Raw genomic sequence first — 20,229 nt, forward strand, 5'->3', positions numbered from 1 at the left:
TAGATGTGATTTTTGTGTGTGTGTGTGTGTGCTTGTGGGTGGCACATCTGTTTGTCTATGTGTTTCTAATGATGGCAGCTTTAATGTGGATGAATAGTTCTGTGGTCACCCTAATAATGCAGGGCTGTAATCAGTCCACATCAAGAGGCGCAGAAGAGCGCGCAAAACTGTGAATGTTTTTTTTCTTTTCCCTTCTATCCGTAATGAGAAAAGATGCGGTGTTATGTAAGGCCTGCTCTATTTAAGTTTAATTTGTTTGACATGAGTGTGGTGACTACATGGCCCAGTGGCATGGGCAAAGATGGCTCATAATGACACCAATAAAACGGCAATATGCAAACAAAGGGCAGGCCGTCTCCCTGCCCACAATCTGTCGTCCTTGTCATGTTCATTCAGACTGAATCCTTCACGTCCTTCGGACAAAATTACCTCCTGTATTTGTAATTTCTTTTCTGGATATGTCCACACATGTTCTCTTGGATGTATTATTCCTGCCCTCTATTCTCTGTTATGTTTATAATTGGATTGAATGCCTGGATTGAAGTGCAAACAGAAGTTTGTGTAATATAGTTAAGTCTAGGGTGGTGCTTTTTCTTTCCATACCACCTGCCGATTTAGTGCAAATATTTTATTTTTTTCATGGTTGAGCTGCAGCTTGAGTTTTCTCATCTGACGCATAAATCTTTAAAGATGCGGCGATGAGGACACTGATTCCGCTTTCAAGATTAATTTCAGTGATCATTACACAACACTAACTTGTATAACCAAACAGATGCGTTCCCTTTGTATTACCAAAAAAAATGAATGACGAGATATTTGATAACTGAAGCTTAATTCATGATGAAGCGTAGGAGGGTGAATTCAGTGGCCTCACAGTCAGAGCAAAGAAGCTACCCTGATGTCTGGTGGTACATCTTTTTTTTTTTTTTTCTTTTTCGATTTTTATTATTTATTTATTTTATTTTTAATTGCTTGCCAGATGGCACCAGGATGAACCGGCTATGGCAGGGTATTGTAGCGTCTCTTAGTACCCTTTAGGCTCTGCATACACGTTACCTCTTTGATATCAGTGATGATAGATGCTGGTGAGGTTCTGGTCCAGTTAAATCACCTGCTGCTCTGGATAAGATTCCAGTTTGATGCTTTCTGTAATGAGCTCAAGTGAAGTGAAAGATCAATCTAGAGCTGATAACTCTGCTCTTTATGTGTGTATGCATTGAGCAAGAAGCCAGTCGTGTCCTTTATCACGCTTTTTTATACTTTTGAGTCTGAGAGTATGTTTTAAACCACTACAGTGCCCATGTCTGGCTTATATGAATTGTTATGATCAAGATAAAATGAAAGCTTAATTTGACGCGCATCTTAAAATCTGGCAAATCTTGTAAACTTTGCTGCGCAGTGAGACAGCCTCCACCCCCTCTCTCCATCTACGATGCCTGCAGGCAGTGAATCCATCAGCAGCGGGTGTGAGATGGATACAGCTGATTTTGGCATTGATTATCCTTCCCAGGCTTCTGTGTTTGTCAATTAAAATGATCACTTCAGGTCCGAATTTTACCAATAAAATATGATCGAAAGCAGGTTGGAGCTTTACCTTCTTGCTTTGACTTTAGTCCCGTTCTTTGTATCCAAGCACAACTAAACGGGTGATCACACGAGTTCAACTAAATGGGGAATCGTGAGTCAGATTGAAGATTTCTTTTGATTTCAAATAGTCTCTTGGACAGCTGCTGATGACTCTGAAGCTTCAGGGAGGAGTAAAGCTGATGTCTGTAGGCAGTTCATCTGTTTTGTATTTTTGTCTTTTGCTTTATTACTCAAACAACACAGTTTTCTTCCCTAAAACTAGATTTGTTGTTCCTCCTTTTATCTCCACCCTTCATTATCCAAAAAGATCATTTTCATTCCCCATATCCCCCCTCTGCTCACTCCATAAAACTTTTTTTTTGCTTTTAAAAATAATGAAAACTACTATCTCCCCCCTCTGAGCCACATATTTCCCCCCTTAAATCACATTGACCAATTTACACCAAGAGCTTTAAAGGTCGCCGTCGGTGCGAAAGTGGCATACGACATCTGGGCCTCATAAACGACGCCTCTCGCTATGCTAGGCCTTATTAAGTGTCACCGTTAGCTGATGCAAAGTGAGCTTTATTACTTTGAAGCTTAGCTGTTCCGACACCTGAAACCCGCTCGGACACGCAGTATGTTTTTTTTTTTTTTTTTTTTTTTTTTTTTCTTTCTCTCTCTCTCTCCTGATGGCAGAGATAACAAGCAGGCTTTGGAGGGACTAGATTTTGGTGTAGTGTGATTGTGTCTGTTACCCTTTTCCAGGAAACAGGAACATATAAGGGTGTCAGATTTATTGTGATTGTTCTGAATATAATCTTCTCTTGCACCATCTGCTCTGTTCGCGTAGAGACTGGCAAGTAGACACCTGCACAGAGACAGTATAAAAGGATAGTTGTGTGTGCATGTGGGGGGCGGGCAGGCAGGCAGGCATTCTTTTGTTATTTTGCCCACTGTGCAGTGCAGGCACCATGCAAGCGCAGGGTTTGTCTGAAGTGTAGTCACGTGGAGTGTGTTGCTGAGCCAACCCCCTCTGATAATATACTGTACACGGCTTGTTTACACACAAGCACTGAGGTGCTGGTAACTCCTAAGCCTCTTGCCAACGCACACTCTCTCTCTCTGTTAAGCTGATGATGCTGGGTGGAGCAATGTGGGTTAAAAGGGTGCACACCTGCATGTCATGAACCTGAACCTGCTTTGAGTGCCATAGCATGGGATTCTAAAGCTCCAGTCTGCTCCATCACTCGTGTGTTTGTGGCTTATTTTCTGGCTTCATTTATAAGTTACAGGGTGGAGGTCTTTGCTGTGAATGTGTGTTGTTATATCTAATGGAAGCGCTGTGTTTTGTAATACACAAAACATTGAGGCCAGTGAAGGGAGGTTACTTCTGTATAATCCTTGGTCGCTTTGTTTACCATGTACATGCACAAATGATATGACAGGATACATGCTGTTTGTATGTGTGTGTCATTCACTCAAACAGAGACTCCGCCGCACACAGTTATGCAATTTATAAAGTGGTGCTTATTCTTTGTGACAAATAAATAAGGGTGCAGAGCGATCGTCTTGCCTCTTCAGTGTGTCTCCCTTTTATAGCCGAACTGGCCCTCGGTCCACGTTTCTGTATTCCTGCCTCAATGAGCTCGGTGTAGTGGTTCATGAATCTATTATCCACCTGCTGCTGGTTCTGTTTAGAGTAGCACATCAAGCTCGCAGCTGATAACCAATGTGGAAGGAGGATTACCTTCGCCACCTGCAGTCCCAAGTCTGTGGAGTTGGAGTACTTCCGACTGTTGGACGAGGCGCCAGTGAAGCAGCTAAATGTTGTGGATAACGGTCACTAAAGAAACCTGGTCAGCGTGCCGACCAGAGATAGCTGGTCAGAAGTGACTGAACTTTCAAAATAAGAATGAAGGGACTTTTTTTTTTTTTTTTTTTTTTAGAAATGCTACAATAAGACACCAAATGTACTTTGGAATAACTTGATACACCTTACTGCTCTTTGGTTTGTCATTTCACCCTTTACTTAGTAATTAACCTCATGTTTACCTGTGTGATATTAAATAAGCTTGTGTGGGGTAGTGGAGTTTCAAAGACCTGTCTTGGTTGGTGAGAATCAGCTTGTTTCTCTTGACTAGTACAGCGTGTACCCTTAATCCTTTTTATATTTTGAAGCACTTAAAAAGAGCACGAAATTTAAAAGGCACAACTCGAGGCCGCCTGGAGAAAACCTGCCTTTGAACCCTGCTTGCGATGTAACCCCCTGTGTAATGTCCAAACAGAGGCAGAGAAACCACGTATTCAGCTGTAAATAAGAATGTTGTAGAGGGGTGGATTCATTTGTGCTCCCTGTGTGTGTGCAAGAGTGTTTGTTCTTTGAAGGCATCTTTCCTGTGGCTGATCTGAAAACACTTGAAACTGAGAGCGTTCCCCCTTCATGTTGTTTGCACTGGATTGTTTAAGATCTGTGTGAGTGTCTACACGAGATTATGCGTTTATCCCACTCATTGATTATTGCTAGTGTGCCGGAGCTCCATCTGGCAGCGTCCACTAACCTTTTTCTCTTGTTGCTCTTTCCTCTCCACAGCAATAGAGACCCAGAGTACCAGCTCAGAGGAGATAGTGCCAAGCCCGCCCTCGCCTCCCCCTCCACCCCGCGTCTACAAGCCCTGCTTTGTGTGCCAGGACAAGTCCTCAGGGTACCACTATGGTGTCAGCGCCTGTGAGGGTTGCAAGGTGAGACTCCCGGCCTTCCTCTGAATCTGCCAAGCAAGCAAGATATTTGTCAATCTTATTGCTTTCATGTGATTTCCACTGGAAAGAAAAAAGAAAAAAAACTTTTTATAGCTCATATGATAAAAATGATGAATCACATCATTTTGAGTATTTCACACCCCCTGTTTTTTCTCTTCTTCTTCTGTTGACTTTAGATGTCTTTGAATGCATGTTGAGAATTATCACTGACATTATCACTGAGCTGTCTAATCAAGAATATGGAAACTCAGGCCTTTACACGTATATGATAAATGTGCCTCTTATCATGAACAAAATGTGAAATTTTGTCATCTAGTCATCGTTTTTTTTTTTTTTTCTTTCTTTTTGAGTGTTGCTGCTCCTCGTATCGCCTTCTTGCTGACGTGTCTGCATCGGTTGTCCATTATCAATACAGCCATGTTGCACAGGTGCAGAAGAGGCCTCATAACGCCCATCTGTTCTGTTATCAGTTGATAGCTGCTGTGTGCACGTGTACACGCTCTCCTGTTAGTGTGAGCACACAGACTTCTTTATCTCACGGCTCCCAGGGCAAGGAGCCAGAGTTGTGTAAGCTCGGAGGAGGATAGAGATGAGGAGCAGGGATCTGTGCAATCTAATGTAATGTTACTGCCAGGTGCATACCTTATATCTGCACGGTGTGTGCATTTCACAAACCCAACGTGCTGTTAATATTTTCTGTTTACGCTCTGGTCGTCTTCTAGCTATCAAAAAAAGCGAAAGTCTTCGCCTTTAAAATATGCTGTATGTTTGGCACAGGCAGGGTGGTGTACTAGTTGTGACCAATGGCTCCTCGGCCAGTGTGTATTTGTTTCCATACATGCACGGATAGTAGCCTAATGAAAGGAAACGGGTACTGAAAAAAGAAAAGTCCACATTAAAGGACACACACTCAGGCGGGATGTAGAAATGCAGACGCTACCATTCAAAGGCTGAGAGGCCTAAGCTGGTTGAGAGCGAGAGAGCAGACTGTGCTCTGGAAGGCATGAAGAAGCAAAAAGAAAAAAGAGGAGAGAGAGAGAAGCTGGGATGGCTGGAGGGGCAGCCGATTAGGGCACAGGGGCCACAGCTGAACTCACTGACACCAAAAGTAAAAGATGGTCAGCGCCCCAGAGCACAGGGGGAAGGGATAAAGTAAGGAAAAGAATGCACAAAGGGAGGAGAGCACAGGAAAGTTGGGAGTGTGATACAAAGTACACCCGGCTTTCCAGCAGGTTAATGCTTGGCAGAGTAAATAAATTGGGCCAACAACAATGCTGCTTATTGTGCTTCTCCATCCACTTTCCAAGGAAAATCCTGGTAGTTTGACGATTAACAAGTAGCATTTTTAACTGCTGGTTTAACAAAAGACAGCAGTTTCCAGCCACCACTTTGGTCAAGATGAAATTTAGTTTTTGCATGTCCTTACGTGTGATAAGTAGTAATGGAAATATATGTAAGTATAATATTGGCAGAGCTGTCAGTCTTTGTTTACAGCAGAAGATGTTCAGTGTCTGAATGCACGAGAATGGTGATGTTGTAGTTGCTCTTCTTGATATTTTTACTATTCACCGCTTTTGTAATTATCATGTATGAACTCGAGTATCTGAATATGTATTTATTTTACTGTTTTAAGTTTTGGAAGCAAAGGAGGGTCAGAAGTGTCCTAACTGTGTGCTGCCATATCCGAATATGTGAAAACATGTATGAATCCATTTAAATACGTGAATGTCTAAAATATATTTGAAATAATTTCATTTAGAATCGGCATGTGCATGACATTTTGTGAGTGGTGTCAGATTATAATAGCAAACAGTTTGAACAACAGGATGATGCTTAGCATTACACCAGCAGTGAACTGCACACATGTTGTTGTCAGGTTTCCCTTCATCTGTCAGTTTTGCACCTTTACCAGTGTCAGGTGCCAGTTTATTTTCAAGGAGCTGAAAGAGGCTTTGAAAACATCATTTATTGCAAAGATTTCTTTGTTTTCTTGGTACGAAGGAAAGCATGTGCGATCAGTCTAATTTTTATATTAAACGTCAGGAACTGCTGGATTTCATATTTGGTGCATGCCTAGTTTTCACCCCCACAGATGTGCAGATAATGGTGATGCACAGCTACTTAAGTATGCTGTATTTAGTAAGCTTGTTACATGCTACAGTTAGTTATGGTAAATGGCCTGTATTTATATAGCGCTTTACTAGTCCCTAAGGACCCCAAAGCGCTTTACATATCCAGTCATCCACCCATTCACACACACATTCACACACTGGTGATGGCAAGCTACATTGTTATTTATACATTGTTAGTTATACATTCATCATCTTCAGTTAAGGGCCACAGGGGCTGGAAGCTATCCCAGCTGTCATAAGACAGGTGGCAGGGGTACACCTTGGACGAGTACAGGGAAAACCCGGGCATGTCGAGAGCATGCAAGCTCCAAACCAAAACCAAAAAACACAGTTGATGGGTGTTGTTTTTTTTTCTTCCCAGAACCATCATGCTGGGATTTGATGATGCTAACGACCTCAGTGGCTAAGGGTTATCCTGTGAAACTATCATTAAGAAGGAATGACCAATTCAGGAATATACAATTTGGTTTTTATTTTTAAATTAGCAAGTTGGGATTTCTAGACATTTAATGCATTTTAGTTGTCTGTGGCACAGAGTGGATATCAGGTTTGGTTCAAAGCTGAGTGGGCGTATCCATTTTCCCCCCTCTGATTGTTGGCATGTAATGAGCTCTGACTTTGATCTCAAAAGATGCACTGCAACAATGCGGCTATTCCAAGTCTTAATCTGCTTTTAATGTTTTCACTTAACATGTATCCCCATTGTCTCACAGGCAATAATTAAGCAGGGTTATAAGATACATAATGAGGCTAAATCACACCTCATTCTAGTGTGTGTGTGTGTGTGTGTGTGTGTGTGTGTGTCTCTACTGATTTTGAACACACCTTGTGTCACCTCAGGCAGTTTTATCTGCATTAATCTGAGAGGTTTTTGATATAAAAATGGAAAATATAAAGCAGTTTCTTTCACATATTCAGATGGCAGTGTTAAAAAACAACTGTAAAATTCACACTACAACATTCTGAAGTGTGGATAGTCTTTTTTTTAATAATATTATTATTCCTTAACGAACTGAATCGGTTATTATACACTTCCTTTGGTTGGTTAAAAACTCTAAACGGTGTATTAAGCACATGATGAAGACATCTTTAGTGGTTGGAGTGTTGCTCTTTCTGACTGTAGAGCAGTTGTGTCAGAACCAATATTGCAATCAGCCTTTGAAGGCTTTCATGCACTGGAGATATAACTGATATTTTAGTCAGTCATGAGATATTCTGCACAAAATAAGTTGTTTCAGATGAAAAGCAGTAACGTACTAGATAGGTTTCACTGTCAGTTTTCGACAGCCTCTCTCCCTCTGCAACACCTCCGCTATATACAAATTCTGCTCTTTCATCTCTTCGCATTCAGGTCATAAAATTTTTATCTAGAAAACCACGAGCAAATTTGGCATGCATGCCTTCTCAGCTGAATAGGTGTGTTACTGTGAATGGTAGATTATTAACCAGATAGAGAATGCATGAATAATGAGCGGCTCTACTCAGTCAATCAGATATATTGAGTAGATACAGGGAGGGAGCCACTGTTAGACTGAGGCAGAGGTGGGGGAGGGAGCAGTTAATTGGGCGCTTCTTTGCATTACCAAACAGGCAGGCAATAAAAACATAAACCTCTGTGCTCCATTCAAATAATGTCATTGCCCTAACAGCACAACAATTCATCAGGTTAGTAACATGTTGTCATAATCGCACTAAAACTCCTAAAACCTCATTAGTTCGACAGCCGCTGTCACCTGCTGGTCCCATCCCTCTTCACAAACCGCTGCCTTCCTCACTCAGTAGCTGCAGTAATAATTTGAAAAGTTCACCATGCCTTCACCGCATCTCTCACTTCAGAGGAGATGACTTGGCATAGCATACTCAATAATTCAACACTACAGGCGTGAGAATATATACGGTGTCTCATCTGAGACTGGGGTAAGTTGAGGGTTAGCAGCGTCTGCTTTACTGCAGCATGCCAAACTACAAAGGCGTTTCCTGGGGGCTGCAGTGAACGGAGGAAGCAGGAGCGGGGGGGGTATCGAGCTCTGCTGCTTGGAGACAGCTCATTCTCTTGTTTAAGTTCTACCGCTCGCAAACACTTACTAGAATTGCACTTCTCTTTTTTTTTTTCCCCCCTTGCAGATATTAACACTTAAACATTAAATATGCATGCCCACCTCCTCATGTTTATGTTTTTGTCTTTGAGGCATGCCAGTGCAAAGCAGGCATTCTTTCTTCCTGGTATGCACTGCAGTGCAAGGGAAGTGGCTATTTCCCCCAAAAAAACAACAACAAAAAAAACCCCAACCTCCCCGTGATGAATGTCCCCTATTTGGTGTTTTTCTTTTTGTTAAACAAAGCCTTTATTAGTGTGCGAGCTGTTGCAATAGTTGTTTCGTAATAGGAGCAAGAGCACAGGCCTGCATATACACACGTCCATGACCGCAGTAGGAGGTTGGGAACGCGTTCCTAATCCAGGCGCAGTGTGATATTCGTGTCAGAGAAGATTCCTGTGCTTCCCTGTGAACTCACCAACTCTAGGCACTCCTTACATCCCACTTAGTAAAGCATTTCCTCACACACGTGCACAGAGCGGAACGTGATCGCAAGCACACGAAGCTCTTAACCAGGTAGACAGCAGGGAATTTAGGAGCACATGACACTCGCAATCACAAATGCACTAGGAACCATTCACTCGTCCTTTTCCTGCCTCCCTCCCTTCTCCCTCCTCTTGCCGCCCTCATCTCCACTGAACTCTGCAGGGTGGCTGACAGGCCTGCTGAGGGCTCTTGTCGCCGGGCGGATTAAGCGGTGATACAAAAAGAGGCTTAAGAGCCACAGGAAGCAATGACTCCTAAAAGGAGGAGTTGGAGGGGGTGGTGGTGGTGGTGGTGGTGGCAGGAACAATCGACTGCCCCACGAGCCAGCAGCAACAGCCAATCAGGAGGTGCTGCAAGTGGGCACCTGAGCCTCTGCATTATCTGCAGGCAGTGGTCAATCCTCTGATGACCCTGGGGTCAGGGTCGGGGCACTATTGGATCAAAGAGGAGATGATACTCGCCCAAACAAAGACTGGAGAATTATCCCTCAGCTTCAGCAGCTATAAATAAGCTACAATCCTTGTTCTTTTTCACTTGATTGTTTGCTCAGGTTGCACTGTGAGATAACAGCTCTTTTCCAGGGTGGCGGCTGGGGGTGAGAGGGGGTTGGAAATATCTGAAAGCAGCAGAAAATGCATTGTTTATTTGCTGGAAGCATTGCAATAAAATGCACATTTTATTGGAAATTGTGTTTTTCACCCCCCCTTTTTTTTTCTTTTTTTTTTTTCTCAAATTTAAAAAAAAAACCCTGACATGTTGCAGCACAGATGTGAGGCGCTTACAAAGTCAGGGGAAAAAAGGGTTTGACGAGGTGACCTGAGCACCAAATGGCTTTCTTTTCTAGCCAGAGATGGAGGCCATCATACGTAATCACAAGTATCGCCCACACCTGTAAAGTGCCTTGTTGAAACAGATGACAAACGTGACAAACTGCGCACAGTTCCCCTATCAGGAGCCTGAATGACTCTGTGGCGGGAGGACAGGAGATGTAGAAAGAGGCCGGTGATCCGGGAAGGACAAATTGCGGGCTTAGATCCATCAGCCATCTGTCAGCTAGCAAAGCTAATCCCTCTGCGTGGGATGGGGCTCCCTGGCAGCTCCTCTACCCCACTCCACCCCAGCTCCCTCTCGCCCGCCCCAGCTGGTCCCACCCACAAAACATGACCCACCTCGTCGCATCAATACTGACACTGACCTGTATTACATTTGTCCAGAGACCTGCTTGCTGAGTACTCACTCAGTTGGGCTTAATTTGCATTAACCTCTCTTTATCTTTCTGACATGATAGGGATGTTTAAGCAGTGAGGCTGCACGGGTGAACATTGATTTTTATTGCATAGGCATATTAAGGAATATATAGGTTGGGATGCACTACTTTTCAATGCATGTGAGATGGTCTGGGTTCTCTCAGGTTGAACTTTGCACTGCTTTTTACCTTTTCTTTTTTTTTTGTATTTAAATTTTTAGGGAGTTAAAAATGATCTTACCACATTCTTGGTGTGCATGTCGTATAAATCGGATATTTTTTTGCTCGTGCTTGTGCAATCAAAAACTAGTTTGTGGTCCACAGAAATCTCCCATTTCAGCCTACTGACCAAAAATGAGTTCATTATCCTTTTTTCCCCTCATCTCCCATGGGGCTGGATTACATTTTATTTCTTACACAACACTTTTAGCCTATAGTCAGTCTCTCTCTTTCACCCTCTCGCTCTCGCTCTCTCTCTCTCTCTAATTATATGCACTTGGCCTGGATCTAGAATTGCTTATTTCTGGCTCTCTAAACTAGGCCATGGTTATGTGACACCCAGTAACCCTGTGCCTTTTACCCCAAAAGCCTTTGGACTTGGAAAAACCTCCCGAATCGTTTATTGTTTAGGTTTCTCATTTGAGCTTTCTCCGAGCAGGTGGGCAGCCTCATAAGTTGGTGACAGTTCACTGACCATTATCTCTGTAGTGATTACACACAGATTACGCCACTGCTGGACTTGGCTGTTGTTTGCCTTTTATTTGCAGATGTTTCTAAGTATTCAGCATGGCCTCTTTTTGCTTCTTATTTCTAAATTGTTTGCTTAATGTGAACTGGACAAAAGGCGAATGCCATAACAAACGCGCAATTTGGACGAGGAAGCCTAAACACATGTAGTATGCAAAATTGCTTATAATTTTACTACTAACTGCTCCATTTCCTATGGCAGTCATATTTCTACCAATGATTCCACCGACACAACCCTCCCCTTGTCTCTTCAATACCTTACACGTTTGTCTCTCTGTCATGCAGGGCTTCTTTCGGCGAAGCATTCAGAAAAACATGGTGTACACTTGTCACCGGGAGAAGAACTGCATCATCAACAAAGTCACCCGCAACCGCTGCCAGTACTGTCGGTTGCAGAAGTGCCTGGAAGTTGGGATGTCGAAGGAGTGTGAGTAAAAACGTGATCATTTTTACCCAGAGTGCCCTGCCCTCACAGGGCATTTAGGGACAAGCACAGATCTCATCACCGCTCTTTAATCCCAGGGTTTTTGACATGATTGTGGCCACTGCAGGAAGTCTTAAGTCGCAGCGTTTGTTGACATTTGCTCCTTTGCTAACATTGCGTAAGAATTCATCCCCATCCTCCAGCACAATCTGACAACACATGTCATAATCTACTCGATAGGTGGAGTCTTATCAAGATTATCAAAAGAAATTAAAGCACAAAGCTGTTCCGATTTTTCCATTTGAAAAGAGTATCCACCGAATGTGCGAGCGGCAGAGATGCAGTCATGATGCAGACTGGCATTAGCAGTCAGGGTGTCTCCAGGCTTGGCAGGCCTCTGTGATGAATATGTTCTCACCTGCCGAGAGTGAAAGAGCAGGCGTCTGCTCCAATCATTGCACCCCCGGGGGCTGTGTGAACACACACATACACGCATGCAGTCAGACTTGATAAAGTAATTGGGAGAGGTGTGACCACAGAGGCCAGCAGGGTTTTTACCTCAACCAGATCACATGACACACACACATACACACACACACACACATACATACTTCCCAGCAGAAAAGAGAGGGAGAGTGCTTGTGTGTAGGCGGGGGATGCTTTTATATTCTGATAAACACTTTTTAATGGTCTGAAACTGGGCATGTGTCGATTTGAAAATCATAATAAAAATCACGTGATCAGAAAGTGCAGCATGCCTCCTTCCTGTTTAAACACTCTTGCGTACAGCTTTCCTTGCTCAGTCTCTCTGCGCCTCCTGTCTTCCCGGAGCTATTTACCTCGTCTCTCTGCTGCAGAAAGTGCAGGGAGCGCTCCCCACGCCACAGCACTGTGGCTTACAGTAAAAGAAGTTATCCTCTGAGCTCCTTACCTTTGAATGGGGCCATTAATCATGGTTAGAAAGATCACAGCAGCCAGTTCTTTTACACACACAGGCACCGAGGCACCCAACACACAACAGACTGGAGTTGGAGAGCCATCTAGTGGTGACTGTATAGTACTGGATAAGAGAGAACAGGCGGGGGAGGGCTTTTCTGAAGTAGACTCAAGGGAAGGATGTATGATTGTTATAAGTTTATAGTTTTCCAGGCTCCTTTTGTTGAGCTGCTTTTGGTTTTTACTTGAATACTTTTTTTCCGGAGTGTGTTCATGTTCTGCAGGTTTCATATCACACAGTGCTGACTTTGGCCAGTGGAACTGGTCTGGTGTGGCGAGGCGGGAGGGACTGGCCATCTGGGGCCAGCAGGGACTCTCTCTTCGCCTCTGACACAGACAGGAGAACGGGCACGCTCATCAAAGTGCACTGTTCACCATAATTCCATGCGCACGTATGCCTAAATTATGCGCATACAAGGTGACAAACACAAGCTGGTAGGAATAAAAAGCCCGTAACAGAAATACACTCCGACAGCTTCGCTTGGAACGGCATACACTTCCCTGTCAAACACACACGCAGAAGGTGGACCCCCCGCTAGTGCCGGGGGACGTCTGGGTGACCTTGTGTCTGCTGGCAGACAGCTCCAGATGACAGTGCCATGCCTGCTGCCAGGTGGCAGTGGCACACAAGACAGAGCCGGGAGGAGCGGGGAGGGCGTTGGCAGCAAGCGGAGGGTTACAAGGGAAACGCCTGTAAAGGCTAGTGCCAGCTTCAACCTGACGGTGTGTGGTTGAAGCGGACAGCTACGAGCAACAGCTGTTCCAAGGGATTGCAAAAGCTGCAACATTGTTCTCTAAATTTTGTGAGAAATATGTACATTCTCAAGAAGAAAGGGGGGGAAGGGACAAGAAGCAGAAGTTTCAAGTAAAAGGCTGTATTTATAGCAAATCAGTTCCACTTTTTAACTGTTGTTATATAATCACAGTTCACTACCATGTTGCGTTCATGTTGGAGTCCTCTCAACAGTATCCCACCTTTTTCTCCCAAAGTAATCACCCTTTCCTCGAGGAAGGTGTTATTCAGCGATAGAAAAAGTAATAAAAGCAAAATAAGATGAAGCGCAGAATGATGGAGAATGGTGCGAAGAGGGGATAACATCAACCAGAGAGGCAGGATAGCGACGAAAGATGAAGGCAGAGAGAGGGAGAGAAGTGTACTGAACCCAGTGTGAGCAAGAATGAAAATCTAGAGTTGAGAGAGCCGAGGGGGGAGTCGGGGGAGGAAGGGAGGAGTGAGGCTGGAGGACAGAGAAAGAGAGAGAAAGAGGGGGGAAAGTTTCATCACTGTCGACGGTGGCTCTGCGCTGCGAGCAGCAGGAGCAGGGGTAACATTGACATTTTTATCTTTCCATTGAATTTAATCTGTGTGATGGACGAGCTGCCAGAGCTTTAATTTTCCTCACACGAATTATCCCTGTCTGCCCACCTCCCTCTGTCTTGTACACAGACACAAACACGCGGGCACAAAAAACCCCCGCATACACACCCGTGGCACCGAAATTGTCTAAGTTGCACGTGCGCAGCCGAAATCCACTACGAGAGGGAATGATTGAGTGATGGCTGGGCGTGCACGCCGACGCAGTATTCTGTGCACGCTGCACACCGGCTCATGTAAATCCTTTTTATGCAACGAGCGCGCAACTGTGGACAATCCATGATGCAAGTCCCTCCATTAGCATTCATATTCTCATAATACATTTTTTAGATTCATGGCTGGTTGACACACAAGTTGACACACAAACATCAAATGTACATTTGTATCTACACACATCCACACGCGGATGATGATGATGATGATGATGATGATGATAATAAATACTTTTAAAAAAGAAAAGCAAGGCAAGGCAGTATTTCTTTCATTTGCACTCCCCTGCCAGAGGCCTCCTTCCCCCCAAGTTATTGCATGTGGCAATTCGCCATGACAGATCGCCAGTCGTGCCTAATAGTTCTTTAATGACTTCATTAAATTGTGTTGTGCGGCTTATGATTGTGCTGCCGATTTGTCAGCGAGGGTAATGTCTGGGCACTAGGGATGCCCCACTTTTATTTGTGAATTAATTGGACATTGAGTGCGTTGCAGCCCTCCACCCCTCCCCTCATTGCACACAGGACACAGAATCCCAATCAGCTCCACAAACAGGGCTGGCCCAAATATCTTCAGCAGCTTACTACAGTGTTATGCAACCTAAGATGAGGGCTTGTTAAACAGGGTGTTCCTTCCCTAACTAAGTCATAATTAGCTCATTAAAGTAAATGGGAATGAAAAAAACATTTTGTTTTCCGTGTTTATACCCACATAGTTTATGAAGCGGTCTCATCACAGCATACTCTTCTTCATCGGCCTTTCTTTGCTGCAGAGCTTTCTGTGCAAGTACCAGTGCATGCTGGAAAATAATGCATTACCACGATCGCAGCGGGGTCTTCTTCACTTCTTGTTGTGGTGAGCGGTGCTTAGCAATAACATAATGCCAGATCAGACTTCCAGCCCCCGCCCTCCTCCTCGCCTTCTTGTTCTCCCAGGCAGGGAGGCCTGTCTGTGGGCTGATGAATGAGCAGCAGCACAGAGTAGTGCTCCCCCCCCCCCCCTCTCCTTGGCCCTGGTCCAGGCCCCCTCTGTCAAAAGACACTGATCTCCCATCAGCCCGAGCGCTCTTGCCCTTAATGGTCAAGGTTGGTATTAAGACAAGGAAAATCTGATCTCAGGTTAGTGGCTGGGGGAGGGGGGGGTGCAGGTACCTTGAGGGGAGGTAGAGATTGGAGAAGTGATAGAGTTGGAAAGGTGGATGATTTAAAGCATTTTGAAAATGAGAGAGGGCGTGCATTGGCTGAGAATGAGACGCACTGAGAGGATGACTAGGAAAGCGAGAACGTGTTGTATAACCAGGAGAGGGAGAGAGATGTGAGAGGGAGAGAAAAAGCTGGAAGGTTTTTCTCTCTCCCTCTCTCTCTCTCTCTCCCCGGTATGGTCTCCGCAGCCGAGCCCTTTTAAAACCATTAGAGGCAGGATATTTGTCATATTATGTTATTAGATTAGCTGGGACCTCTAATGAAAGCTGTGGCAATTTGTCAGCCTTATGGATAGCTCCATCCCCCACCACTATTTATCAACTAGCACCCCATCACACCCAACACACCCCCACCCCAGCCTCAGCGCACACACGTACACACAACATAGTCGAAGCAAAACCACATCCAAACGTAGATGGGAGAAATGGATCGAGCTCATAATGGGATTCCAATGCTAAACACCCCTCCTAGTGTTTTTTGTCATTTGGGGTGAGCACACCACTCGCAGCCAGAGCGCCCGAAGGGAAACGACAGAGGATTATTTCAAGGTTTTTTTTGTTTTGTTTTTTTTCCCCTTCTCTCCCTCTCCATCACCATAGCCCATCCTGGATGGAGCTGTCTCACAACATTTATCTTACAGTATCGGATAAGAAAAGATGTTTGCTGCCGCTGTTTGCTGCACACTGAGGATCGGTTCCTGCTTATAACTCGCCTCAGTTTTACCTCGATCTGCAGTCAGGGGTTACTGATAAAGGAATGCGTGCAGACTGTAATTAGCTCCATGAACTGTACGCTACACTTGAAATAGCTCTGAAATGCTGCTGCATGAACCGCTGTGTTTAAAGAGGAAAAAGAATACAAGATTAAATGTAAAGTTTGCCAAGACTTAGTTTTGTCGAAAGGGTTCGAGATGCATACTAATCTCTCTGTTCCTTCCGTCCCTTTAGCGGTGAGGAACGACCGGAACAAGAAGAAAAAGGATGAGAAGAAGCAGGAGTGCACAGAGAGCTACGTGCTGAGTCCTGACACGGAGCAGATGATCGACAGGGTTCGCAAGGCACACCAGGATACTTTCCCCTCCCTCTGCCAGCTGGGCAAATACACTACGGTCAGTGGCATGAGACTGACAGTCTGTGTGTCCTTATGTTCATTCACCTTTTTCAAGTGTGAGAGTTTTGTTTTTTTCTTTGCCTTTGAAATAAAATTGATCTGCAAATATTTTCTTCCTTTATTCGTACAGACTAACAGCTCAGAACGACGTGTGTCCTTGGACGTAGACCTGTGGGACAAGTTCAGTGAGCTGTCCACTAAGTGCATCATCAAGACAGTGGAGTTTGCCAAGCAGCTGCCCGGCTTCACGACGCTCACCATCGCCGACCAGATCACTCTGCTCAAAGCTGCCTGTCTGGACATCCTGGTACGAATAACGCACACACAAAAAACATCTACCTTAGATGTTTTCAATGAATAAAACTGGAAGTTCGGTTTTAATTTTTTTTTCACAAACCGAGTCTGTCTGCTGTCCACAGATACTGCGGATCTGCACACGCTACACACCAGAGCAAGACACGATGACTTTCTCAGATGGACTTACGCTAAACCGAAACCAGATGCATAACGCTGGCTTCGGTCCCCTCACTGATCTGGTTTTTGCCTTCGCCAACCAGCTCCTTCCTCTGGAGATGGATGATGCAGAGACGGGGCTGCTTAGTGCCATCTGTTTGCTGTGTGGAGGTACGGCAGGTCTTTAAAAAAAGGCCCTTAAAGCTTGCTTGGGTCATGTTTGTGTCAGAAACAGCAGCGGGGTAGCAATGCTGCACTCTTTTCCTTAGCACCATCTAGTGGCCACTGTGGTTCTAACAGTCGGAGAGTATTGGCTGACCCTTTTCTCTGTGCTTTCTTTTTTTTGTTTGTTTGTTTTGTTTACAGATCGACAGGACTTGGAAGAGGCAGACAAGGTGGACATCCTGCAGGAACCCCTTCTGGAGGCGCTGAAGATTTATGTAAGGAAGAGGAGGCCACACAAACCGCACATGTTCCCCAAGATGCTGATGAAGATCACTGATCTTAGAAGCATCAGTGCTAAAGGTCTGTAGTTCCCTTGTGTTTCTACATATATAGTGCTACAGTGATTACTCAGGTGTACAATTGATCATTTCTACTTTTTCTTTTGTATATTCCATTTTTGAATGAATGAATGAATGAATGAATGAGTATGTTTTACCAGAACTTACACTGATAGCTTACATTTTTCCATCTTGCAGGAGCTGAGCGTGTCATCACGCTGAAGATGGAGATCCCCGGCTCCATGCCACCTCTCATCCAGGAGATGCTGGAGAACTCAGAAGGTCTGGAAAGCGGAGCCGCAGGCGGACGACCCAGCGGCGCCCCCCCAGGCAGCTGCAGCCCCAGCCTGTCCCCCAGCTCTGCCCAAAGCAGTCCAGCTACACAATCGCCGTAGTCACGGCCCACGTTTTCATTTTCATTTTTTCTTTGTGTTGCGCTCTGTCTCCTCCCATTAATGTTCTGAAGAGGAGGGGTGAAGGAGGTGGGTCTTCTTGACCCCTAACTGCTGAACACAGGAGACCAGCAGAGCCAACCACCTCCTCTCCGACAACAAAAATCCCAATTTCCTGATCCGCTTTCCCCTCTCTCTGGATTTCTATCCAGACATGAGGGGAGATGAGGCTGGACAGGCCGGGGTAACCGGATGCCTCCAACATACCACACCGTAAATACTTCTGATGACTCTTCCTCCTTCTCCCTCCCTTCTCCACCTTTTTTTTTTCTTTTCTTTTTTCTTTTTGAAAAGACTAACGGAGATGAGGTGTGGATGAACCCGAGAGCGGTTGGAGCACAATGGAACAAATATAAGGACGAGAACAATGAACACAGACTGACTTGACAAACACCAGACACTTTTGTTTTTTTTTTTGTTTTCTTTTCTTTTCGTTGTTGTTGTTGTTGTTGTGCTCTGAGGCAGACTACAACTGAACTTTTGGGACTTGTCAAAAGAACCCACTCCTCAAAGACTCTGGGTCTTTTCCTCTTTTCCAGTTTCATGAAAAAATAACAGATTTCGTACAAAAAAAAAGATATATAAATATATAGAGAAAAATTAAGGACCTATTGCGATCGACATGTCCAGAACAGGATGGCAGGTTGAAATGAGGACATGTTTTCTGAGCTGAGATTAGAAATTGTTGTACTCCTTCACTGTTTGAATCTTTTTCATACCCATCGAGTATTGAGGAAAAATGCTTTGGTTTCACATTTGTATATTCTAATTGACGGGGGGAAGAAAAATAAGATTATTTTTTTCCCTTTCCAGTCTACACAAGCAAATACACACAAATGTGCACAGAAAACAAGTCGCAATGATTATCACCTACTATTCCAGGTCGGATTTGTTTTCCTTTTTTTTTTTTTTTTTTCTTCCAAGAGATTGGGGGGGAAATGATTGTATGAACTCAGTCGTATGATATGGTCACAGGTCCTTTCAAGAAATCAAATTAATGAAGATTCATTATTAAGGTGTATTTTAAGTAGCCTTTTGAGTTTGTGTATATAAGCTGTATTCATTTCTTTAAAACTATGAAGAGTTTTAGGGTTCACCTGATCGATTTTTTTTTTTTTTTTTAAAGAATACCGTTTTATGTGTTTTTAGGTTTGTGATTCAAGAAAAGACGTTTTGAGCACATTTTACTGAAGGAAGTTCTTTCATGTTTCGTGTCCTACTTTAAAAAAACAAAACAAAAACATGGCAGACCCATCACAAATCACTGGCTCTAAAGGTTTTGGCTTCACGAACAGTTTTGCCCCCCCGACCCCACTTTTCTTTCTTTTTTTTCTTTTTTTTTTTTTTATGTACAGTAGGTAAGAAAGTAGCACTCCTGTCGGGGCATAGCTTTTTTTGTGTGTTTGGCCATGTAGCAGAAAGAGAAGGCGGCGTTTGAGGAAATGGTTTAGACGCCTTCTGTGGCCTGACGGGCTCAAACAAGCGGCGGCGGCTCTGCTTCAAAGAGAGTTGAAATGTGAACAATGGTGTACATACACTCTGTATTAAACACAAGTAAATCTCAGTGCTCTCTCTCAGTGCATCAATTTGTAGTCAATAGGAGAAGACTAGACTCTAGTTGATCCCCCTCCTCTACCTCTGCCCTGTCAGCGATCAGGCAAGGCGAGGTCCCAAATGTGATGTTTGTCAGCTAACTCCCCGCCCCTCACCTCCACCTTGGCAACCTGTGGTAGAAACAATATGTGACTTAACTGAATACAGAGCAACCTCGTGCCCTGTGACACCAAAAACGCCTTCACCATTGCTACACGTCACCCAGACCATCATTACTGTACGCGCACCAATGTCTCAGGAAGGAATCATTTTTGTGTGCTTGGCCTGTCATTTGTATATGTTCTGTGCTGCAACCCCCTCCCTCTCCGGTAACAGATGCACATACACACACACACCTCTGCTACTGAGCCCTTCAGATTTTTCTTCACTCACTTTTGTTTGGCCTGGCAAAACCAGGACTTGTGCCGAGAGACACTGACCCCTGACCGCTCATTTTTCCAACATCCGTAGGATGCCAGTGTGGACTCTCTCCGAGTCGTTCACATGTCCTCTTTTCTTTCTTTTTTTTTCTCTTTTTTTTTTTTTTCTTGTACGGTCAAAGCTGCTTTCGTCATTTTAGGACTTAACCTGTCCAGAACGGTGCACAAATTTTCCCTCCACAGCGAATCTGGAATAGCAACAGACACACCGTCAGTTTGAAAAGTATGGAATATGTTGCAATTTTGTCAAGATTATCAAGCGACTTTGGAAAAAAACAAAAAAAACCAAAACAAAACAAGAAAAAAGATTTAGAAAAAATAATAAAACCAACATTTAATAATTAAACGTTTGTGTTGTTCATATGGTGGTCTTTTCAATTCTTTTCTTTACAGCATCACACTCATTAGCTTTTCATTCATTTACACTGGTGAACCATC

General features: G+C 44.1%; 1 protein-coding gene across 2 annotated transcripts in view; it reads left to right on the forward strand.

Annotated features, from left to right (window-relative positions):
* raraa (retinoic acid receptor, alpha a) overlaps positions 1-19,514 on the forward strand; it is a 142,370-nt gene extending 122,856 nt beyond the window's left edge. For both annotated transcript variants that reach the window (XM_026178896.1, XM_026178895.1), the window contains 7 exons: positions 4,160-4,308; positions 11,319-11,460; positions 16,188-16,348; positions 16,481-16,657; positions 16,770-16,974; positions 17,170-17,328; positions 17,505-19,514. In XM_026178896.1, coding sequence (XP_026034681.1) covers positions 4,160-4,308; positions 11,319-11,460; positions 16,188-16,348; positions 16,481-16,657; positions 16,770-16,974; positions 17,170-17,328; positions 17,505-17,701 — 1,190 coding nt within the window. In that variant the 3' untranslated portion in view covers positions 17,702-19,514. The remainder of the gene's footprint in view (positions 1-4,159; positions 4,309-11,318; positions 11,461-16,187; positions 16,349-16,480; positions 16,658-16,769; positions 16,975-17,169; positions 17,329-17,504) is intronic.
* The last annotated feature ends 715 nt before the right edge of the window (positions 19,515-20,229 follow it).

This window comes from Astatotilapia calliptera, chromosome 8 (assembly GCF_900246225.1).
Source record: "Astatotilapia calliptera chromosome 8, fAstCal1.2, whole genome shotgun sequence".
NCBI classification, from domain to species: Eukaryota; Metazoa; Chordata; class Actinopteri; order Cichliformes; family Cichlidae; genus Astatotilapia; species Astatotilapia calliptera.